Source organism: Castanea sativa, chromosome 9, assembly GCF_040712315.1.
Source record: "Castanea sativa cultivar Marrone di Chiusa Pesio chromosome 9, ASM4071231v1".
In the NCBI taxonomy this organism is placed as follows: Eukaryota; Viridiplantae; Streptophyta; class Magnoliopsida; order Fagales; family Fagaceae; genus Castanea; species Castanea sativa.
The window spans coordinates 5,837,235-5,846,573 of NC_134021.1; the positions used below are offsets into that span (position 1 = coordinate 5,837,235).

Genomic DNA, 9,339 nt, shown 5'->3' on the forward strand with positions numbered 1-9,339 from the left:
GCTAGGTACAGAGACAACTATCTAAAAACCTGTATTTTCCGGCCATCGTCGTTTGTGGCTCCAAGTCTCTCTTACGTTTGGTTGTAAATCAACCAGCTCGGGCTCCGCTCCAGGTAAAACTTAGGCTATGATAGCTTGTTTAGTAGACAAGCCGAGTGAGATTTGCTCCAGGTAAAACTTAGGCTATATTAATCGACTTGAAATTGGATTTGATAAGTTTGTAAATTAGTTTATATAATATAAAATTATTATTTGAAGTTTATTTATAACATAAACAATCCATTTGTAGTAAAAATTTATAAATTTGTAAGGGGGGTAAACCATTTTAGTTATAGTTTTACAATAAATAGGAAAAGAATAACTTAAAAAAAATAGCTTATGAGCAAACTCAAACTTGCTTGACAAGTTAATGAACTAAGCTTGAACTTATAATCTTATTTGGTGATGAGCTTAAACTCGGCTCGTGTTTGAAATAAAATTAAATAAACCAACCTAAACTTTTAATACTCGGTTTGACTAGGTTCGTTTACAATCTTACTCTTATAGAGAGGTTTAGGCTTCCACCTATCATTCATGGGTGTGGAATTTGGACTCTTAATCCCCCACTCATGAATGATAGGGGATTCAAACCATGAATATCTTTGTTACAAATACCAAGAAGTGTCAATTAAGCTACAAGATTCTTAGCTAGAATAAGACATTTTTAAAATGAAGTTTGGTATAAAATGGCAATTGAATCAAAAGAATTATTCTATCTAATTTCTAGGTTTGTGGGCAATTTCATCATGTACTCATGGGCCTCTATTAGAAGAGTAATGTTAGGAATATAATGCATAAATCTTACAAATTGATGTGTTACGAATTGCAAATTTTGCTACATAAATCTTATATTGTACATGTGACACCAAACAGATAGTAGCTTTAATAAAAAAAATTTCCCATTAGACCTCTCCAAATTATATGGCCCTGTGAAAAACATCAAACAAGGCTCCATTCACCTTAACATTTATGCATTTCATAATTATTTTTTGCGTTACAAACTTACAATAAGTGGGATTTAAACCCAAGATCTCTCCCTAGAGAGAATTAGATAAGATCATTGAACTACATGCTCTTGGCTTTTATATTTCTGTATTTTTTTTTTTTTTTGCTAAATGATTAAGCTTTTTTATAGTTTAAACAAAGAAAGATACACTTTCTAGAAGGGTTTTTTCCTGAAGGGCTTCTACATTTCAGTATAAGTGATAGTGTAATACAACCTATGTACCTTATATCTTGGATCGGATTTTCTCTATGAGTTCTCTTCTCAAGATCTTTCCTGCAGCTGACCTTGGGACACTGTTAACAAAACTTACTGCCCGTAACCTTTTGAATGGTGCCACCTGTACAGGGTAAAAAGACTGGTTAAATTTCAAGCAAAGGAATGTTTGAGCCTCTTCATCAGTTGTTAACAGTATGCGTTCATTCATGAAACATGGCGACGAACTTAATTTATGCAAGCATCATGAGCAGCAGCAGATATCACAAATTGGCTATTTCTTGAACAGATGATAGGAGTCATATAATTTGACCAGAGCATCTACTATTTGGTAGTGATGCTTTATTTCCAGGCCAACGCACCCGTGTAGAGTACGCATTAACTAGCAAATATGAAATATCATACATTAGGTATTGGGACATTTACTTTTGAAATAAGAATTTTGCTGGCCAGGAATCTACACCAAATGACACTAATTAAAGAGAGACTGCATGGTTATGGTTCCATAAATCCAAGATGTTGCACTAAGAGCCTCATAGTCATAGAAGCATGAGCCATATCCCACTATCAATAGAACAATTTTTTTTAAGACTATTGCAATTGTGATAACTACTGAGGATCTCATAAAATGACCTAATGAAAAGGGATTTTTCAATTGGTAAACATTAAATAGACAAGCGATTTCTGAATGGATGAATTCCTGACTGAAATGACTGTATTTCTTTAAGAAGATATACTGCCATCACTGCAATTGATATCATCGAATGAATTACTGCATGCTTGAGTTATTCAAGATCAAATCAATCATTGACAAGGGTTGGGTTTTTTTCCCCCCTTCCTAATGCCTTTATACTGAATGATGCTTTGCAGACCCTTTACCTGCTTTGCAATAAATTTCAGAACGTCTTCTTCTGTTAGCAAGCTGTTTGGCGAGCGCACAACATTTGCAATTGGGACCTCACCAGCTTTGGCATCAGGAAATCTACAAAGTCAAAATTGAAATTAAACTGTAATGCGGTGATTCAAAGATAAGGCAACAGATGGACATGCATAACTGCTTATAAAGCATGGGGAAAAGTATGACACTTACGGGAACACAACAGCATCTAATATTTCAGAGTGAGAAATCAGTAGCCCTTCAAGTTCGGCCGGTGCCACCTAACAAACAGTCAAGTGCAAATATAGAACTTAAATAAAAAATTGGAGTTAAGTTGTAAGATATGAGATATTAGAAGTAAAAGAGAGGAAAGAATAGCAGAGGGAGAAAGATTTGAGAAAAGGTTTTAGACTTTTAGGGCTTAATCAGCCAATTCCTCACCACAGCGCATGTTTATATTATAGTGATATGGCAAGACTACATTAATACCCTTATACTAATATAAAATAATAACAAGCTAATACAGAAATAACAAAGTAACTCTAACAATTAGGTTAGGTTGGTTTGACATCAAGGGGAAATTGAACCAAGGCACAGTATATCAACCTGGGAACCAATCCAAAGTTGCATCCTTTGTCATAAGAATTCAACTATACATTAATTCAGCAGTACCAAATATTTAAGAACACTTACATTACCGAAAATCCTTCAAGTACCTTGGATTATGAAGATGGACCTATTAACTTTCAAATTATTAAATACAGTAGTTTAATGAAGAAATAGCTATCTCCAGGATCCAGAAATTCTGTAGAATAACGAGCAAGGCCAACATTTAGAATGGTATTTGGACCCAAAATCTTAACACTTGAAAAGAAAATATGCCAACCTACTATTCAAAATAATAATTTATAAAAAAAAAAGTGACTAAATTTTAGGTTGGCAACCGACCTACTGCAACCCTCATGATAATAGATGTGCAGAAACAAAATTCTTGATACTGATTCATAGGAGAAAATGCTTTTCTGATTTCCAAACAAATCAGATGACTGCTGACATGGTGTCAAATCATCAGTAGAGTGAGTTATATAGCACTTTGGGAGATTTTTTGCTTAGAAAAAAGAAAAGCTATTGACAACAATATCAAATGAAGCAGAGAACATTAGTGCTAATGTTGCAGGTCAGCTAATTTTCATTACTCCTTAAAATATATAACATGATCAGGAGGCTCATGGATCATTCACTTGCCAGGGAAGAACATATGTATTCTCCCCAGAAATGCTATATAAGCAAATGCAAAGCTTTCCAAAAGTCAGATGCTGGCACTGTTAGGTCTTCATTGTCAACAGAAATTCTAAAAGAAACAGATAGCTTTTATCCTCTCACAAGAAATGGTTTAGTAAGATTACATACACCTGAACATTTAACAATCAATTAATAATAAGTCACCTGAAAGCCGTAGCACTTTATGAGCTCCTTAATTCGGTCCACAACAAATAATTGTCCCTCTTCATTGAAATATCCAATATCTCCTGTGTGCACCCATCCTTGTCCATCTATTGTTAGCTTTGTGGCTTCTGGATTTTTGAAATAACCTAAAAGGATATTAAGATGCTGCATGAATCATAGTAGCAATATATAATCATAAGAGAAAAAAGCAATAAACCCAATAATATAACTTTGTAATCAACACGACTGATGTTATCTTCTCTTCTCCTTCTTCATCCTCTTTCTTTATATATTTAGCTCTTTATCTTGGTCTGGGACATTTGAGTTTTTACTAGAGTTTTGAGTTCAAGGGCTAGGGAAGACTTCAAGGAGGGTCTGTGGTCCAGTCTCCAGATTACCTTACCACTAAAAGTTTAAAACCTGCAATGTCAACTTCTACTAAATGAAGTTAACATCCATCAGATCTTTAAAACAACTGCATCCAACAGTGATTCTAAGATTTTCCCAATACGTTTACTTCGGATGTCTCATTCCTATTTTACATATTTATTCACAAAACATAATAATAGTGTTTTCATTTATGGACTGGGTGTTAAATCATCTTCATATGTTTCACAAACAAGCACGGATAAACTTGAGCATATGAGTCTAAATGATAACATTCACATGCAGTCTAGTGTGGCAAATACAAAGCGGTAAGATGGAAGATTAGTTTAGCAACTCCCACAGTGAATTATCTAATCAATGTCTTTACTGCTGTCAGATCTATAACGACAATTCAAGGCTACATTATTTAACATACTTTGTTATTTAAACCTTAGCATTTAGCAATATAAAAAATTAGTGACATAAAGCATCTTGACTACTGGATGGATCCTTAAGAAAAAAAAAAAAAGTATTGGTAAGAAATTTTGAATTGAGATATCAACATATGCCCTGTCAGAAGTAGGAATCTAAGTAGAAACATTGCATTAAAAAATCCACCTTGCATCATATTAGGTCCTCGAAGCCAGATTTCCCCTGATTGTTTACGTGGAAGTGGCTTTGATGTATCTATGCTAACTATTTGGGATTCAACTCCTGAAACAAGTGTTCCAGTTGAGCTAGAGAGGGGAGATTCTTCCTTTGGATTTTCCAATGAGATGATTCCACAAGTTTCTGTCATACCATATCCCTGCCATAATATAATGCATATCAAATCAAGACGTAGCTTTCTCGCCACAAACTACTACAGACAAGGTAGAGTTACATGTCTTGCTTATTATATGATTTTCTCGATTGTTACCAAAGTTATAACATTATCCCTTATATTATAATAATATGCTTCCATTACCCTTATATTACATTATAAATTTATAATATGTTTGTTCAAACTTAGTGACAAAGATTCGGTTTTGCAGCTTATGAGCTTATCATAATAATGTTCGAATGGGCTTAAAATATGCCCATTTTAATGTCTCTATGTTTGGTGCTTAAAATATACCCCTTGGGAAGTTGACAATGCCTCTCAATCCCACTAACTTATAGCTTAGTGCATAAACCAGTTATTCTAATGAAAAATTATTCAAAAAACAATTATTTCCATATACAACTGGGAATTTGACATAGCCGCAATTTTCTCAACAGGAAAGTTGTGACATGTTAACAATCTTTACAATACTTCCCACTTCAGTGGGAAGAACAAGTTCTAACCATCATGTTGTGATATAGACAATTTCTAACATATCTAATAATTAAAAATTAGTATGCAATACTTATAAAGTTTTAATAATTGAAATCATTTCATTTAGTCAACTGAATTTGACCACCCACCCAACCCACTCAATAATTTCACCGGATTGAAGCCATTAAGATTTTCAACTAACCCGGCGGATTTATAGATTGGTGGGGCCGCGGCAGATTGAAATTTTCCCAGGTTGGTAAAACATATTGCCATTCACCCTCCCAACTGACTTGTGCACATCCCTACTAACTATCATGTTAAATTGAATGAAAAATTACTGTAAAAATTAGTATGCAATACTAATTAAGTTTTATCTAAATCAGGGATACTCAATACTCTGTTCAATATTACCTGAATAATATCAACATGAGGCATGTTCTTTGTACACTCCTCCATCACATCCTTGCCGAGAGGTGCGGCGCCCGATCCGACCTGCCTCAACGAAGACAAGTCGTACTTCTTCATCACCAAACTCTGCTTGGCCAGAGCAATCATCACTGGCGGAACGACGAAGAGATGAGTCACCCTATACTTCTCCACCGCCAGCAACACCTTCTCTAATTCAAATTTCACCATAGATACGACCGTGTTCCCTCTCCGAAGCTGCGAGTACGTCACCACGGAGAGCCCGAATATATGAAACATAGGCAAGAAACAGAGGAACACGTTTTTCGGATCGCCGTATCTGTCCTGATCGGCTGGCACCATCAGCGAAGCCGCGATGAAGTTCCTATGCGTCAGAATCACTCCCTTGCTCGTACCGGTGGTGCCGGAGGAGTACATAAGCGCCGCTGTATCGGTCTGTTTCACGGTTTTATCAGGCAATTCACACTCCATGATCGACATTTCTATCGGTTCAGAGTAATACCAAATCTTCGAACTCGGTACTTCTGCAAAACTCGTATATTTCGAAGAACCTATAATTATGGAAGGCAAGTTTAATTCTTTGATATTGTGCCAGAGTTCGGGGACGGTGATGACGAGCTTGGGGTTACAGTCTTGGACTTGCTTTGAGAGTTCGGGAAGGGTGTACAAAGGATTACAGGTTGAAGCGATGGCACCGAGAGCGACGATGGCGAGGAAACACACGGGGAAGTGGATTGAGTTGGGAGCGACGATGAGGACGACGTCGTTTGTGTGAATGTTGAGATGGAGCAGAGAGTGGGCGAGCTTGGAGACCTGGAGTTTGAGCTGGTGGAAGGTTAGGGTTTCGCCGGAATCGGCGTCGATGAGAGCGAGGCTGTGTGGGAAGGAAGAGGAGTTTTGGAAGAGGAAAGTGGTGAGAGAGAGGTTGGGATTGGTGGGGAGGTGAATCGGTGGTCTTGGAGATGTGTAGATTTGGGTTTTGGGGTTGAAGGTGGCTGCTCTGGCTGCCATGGGAGTTTGGGGTTGGGGGGGGAGTGGGGAATTGTGGGAATTGTTTGTTTCTCGGGAAAGTTTGAGGAAATAGAAATGCTTTGCCTTCAGCTGGAATAGGAAGAGACAAGACAAGAGTAAGATGGAAAAGCGAGAGTAGTTGACTTCTAGTTCCCGCCAAAAAAGAGAGAAGAAATGACCAGATAAGAGCGTTCCCATTAGGCACTGTAAAAAAAGAAATGTCACATTATTTTAAAAGTTAGTTTATTATTTATCGCACATTACATCTTCTATATATATATTTTTTGGAAAGGTTATATTTTTCAATTCTATACACTAAAATAATATGTAAAAATAATAAAATAATATTAAACAAAACTAACAATATAAATATATAGATATACCAAATAAAAAACTCATTTCACCATCTTACTGCCACTTCCACCCAGCTCACTACCAACCCCACCACAATCAACCACTGTTACAAACCCTCCACCACATCCCACCATTGTTACAAACCCATCACCACCAACCAAAATCAACCAACCAAAATCAACCAACACTATTACAAACATTACCACAAGCATAGAGAGAGAGAGAGAGAGAGAGAGGTCAACAGCTCTAGGCAAGGCGACTCCAGGCAAGATTAGTAGCTTCAGGCGAGACAACTCTAGGCAAGATCAACAACTTTAGGCAAGGCGGCTTCAGGCGAGATCGGTGGCACGACAACAGCTCGAGGTTGGCGGAGTAGATTGAGGATGAGAGAGGAAGAGAATGAGAGTGAAGAGAAAGAGACGAAGGCAGACAAGAAAGAGAGCTTCAGAGGTGTGAAAGGAGAGAGGAGAGAGGGAAGAGTTGATTAAAACAAGGAAAAAAAAAATTTCCCACATTTGGGCCCATTGGTGAATAAAAATATAAAAAAAAAAGTTTTGCAATTCATGAACAATACACTTCCAAATTTGAGATTGCACTATTTATCCATGTCAAATATTTTGACATTTAAAACACTTGATGTGAGTGGTTTTTGGTGTTTGATGTGCCAAATGCCAAATATTTGGCATTTGACACACTTGATGGAAATGCTCTAAGAATAGTGAATATTCAATGCTTAAAGCACTAGTATTGGGGGTGTAAACATCCCTAATTGCTATTTTGCAACTTAAGCCACCTAAAACTCACTCTATTTGAGTTTGTAAACCTAAAAAAATTTGCAACTTATGAACAGTAAGGTTACATATATACAATTCATAGGTTGTAAAAAATATATATATTATTTTAATCTTGTGGTTATGTGTGAAAAGAAAAAGTGAGTGGGAAAAAAAGAGAGAGAATAATATTTTTTATTATTTTATTAGGTAGTTTATATTATTTTATTGATTTGTATGTAAAAATAAAAACTAGGATATAGGGTGATTTGTAAAATAAGTTAGTAAAATAGATAAAGTAGTATTTGAGAATGCAAAATATATATATATATATATATATATATATATATTTTTTTTTGGCATCATCAAATGCTAATACTCTTACATAATGGGAATAATTGAGGGGAACTGGTCTACAAGCTGGTACGTGTAATAACTAATAACTTGTCGGTGATAGTTGCACAAGGATTATTGTGCACACAATCCATGATTTAGTTTTCTTTTTGTAACATAAGCATTTAAGTAGTTGTGACTTGTGAGTAAGTTATAGCTAAATCATCTAATGTCCTGTTTTGGTGCAACTATCACTATTCAATTAGTTACACATATCAATTTGTAGTTTAGTTCACAAGTGACCTAAGTGTAGATTAGGATTGGAGGAGGAAAGTGGTGAGAGAGAGGTTAGGATTGAGGTCTTGGGTTTGGGTTTTAGGGTTGGAGGTGGCTGCTGCCATGGGGGTTTGGAGAGTGGGAAAGAGTGGGAAATTGTCAAAATTATTTGTTTCTTGGGAGAGTCAGGGTTTGAAGACGACATTGTTATGATCCTTGTCTCCTACATGGTTTAAGTCTAAGTTTAATTATGTGTATGTATGCTTTTGAATACCCTTCCCTTGCAAGTCGATTTTCAAATGTGAGTTCTACATATTAGTTTGTATCATTTGGTATTAGAGCCAGCCATGAAGTCGAGTTTTTGGATATAGCTCATTGAATATGAGATTAAATGAGTTGCGGCTTTGTGGTCAAATCTTGAAGGGGAAAACCTAGAGGCTAAATCAAAATGTTTATTAAGTCATTGAATAATTGATAGGTAAATGGACTTGTTTAAAAAAAAAAAAAAAAAAAACTACCTTTGGTTCAATGTTGATAGAGTACATCTATTGTGAATGTTGGCTGTAGAATGTGATGGTATGTTATGACTTATGATCCTTGTAACCTATTATTCCTATATGACTTAAATGTAAGCTTAATCATGTCTATATGAGCTCTTAAGCATCCTCCCCTCATAAACTAGTTTTTAAAGGTAAGTTCTATTCATGAATTTATATCAGAGATGTAGCATATATCAGCTAATTGGTAGAATAGTTGACTTCCCACCAAAATTAGTAAAAAGCAATGCTTTCGGATGGCAATAATTGATGTGGGAATTGCTTTCTTTATCATATGATGATTTGGCCAAAACGACAAACCCATATCATGTCTCTATTTTTTAATATTTTTTTGGCTATAATGTTCTTGATGCAATTTTAAAGGAAAA

At 35.8% G+C, this 9,339-nt stretch overlaps 1 protein-coding gene across 3 annotated transcripts; it reads right to left on the reverse strand.

Annotated features, from left to right (window-relative positions):
* Positions 1-858: 858 nt before the first annotated feature.
* On the reverse strand, positions 859-6,797 carry LOC142609892 (putative CoA ligase CCL10). Of its 3 annotated transcripts, XM_075781619.1 has the most exons (7): positions 5,656-6,796; positions 4,566-4,755; positions 3,582-3,727; positions 2,349-2,416; positions 2,138-2,240; positions 1,268-1,382; positions 859-966 (listed from the first exon to the last, which is right to left on the reverse strand). In XM_075781619.1, exons 1-6 carry the CDS (start codon positions 6,679-6,681, stop codon positions 1,269-1,271), a joined length of 1,647 nt encoding a protein of 548 aa, XP_075637734.1. In that variant the 5' UTR covers positions 6,682-6,796; the 3' UTR covers positions 859-966; position 1,268. The 3 variants fall into 3 exon arrangements, with proteins under 3 accessions (XP_075637734.1, XP_075637735.1, XP_075637736.1); XM_075781620.1 differs by lacking the exon at positions 859-966 and having other exon boundaries at positions 977-1,382; positions 3,582-3,709; XM_075781621.1 differs by lacking the exons at positions 859-966; positions 1,268-1,382; positions 2,138-2,240; positions 2,349-2,416 and adding an exon at positions 2,434-2,940 and having other exon boundaries at positions 5,656-6,797.
* Positions 6,798-9,339: the final 2,542 nt, after the last annotated feature.

What these genes read in the sequence shown, in the direction of transcription:
- LOC142609892 (XM_075781619.1), bottom strand. Translation starts at nt 6,681, where the DNA reads ATGGCAGCCAGAGCAGCCACCTTCAACCCCAAAACCCAAATCTACACA. An exon ending in CTCATGTTGATATTATTCAG is followed by an intron (nt 4,756 to 5,655) that starts GTAATATTGAAC and finishes ATATTATGGCAG; the next exon opens with GGATATGGTATGACAGAAAC. An exon ending in TTAGATGCTGTTGTGTTCCC is followed by an intron (nt 2,241 to 2,348) that starts GTAAGTGTCATA and finishes TTGACTTTGTAG; the next exon opens with ATTTCCTGATGCCAAAGCTG.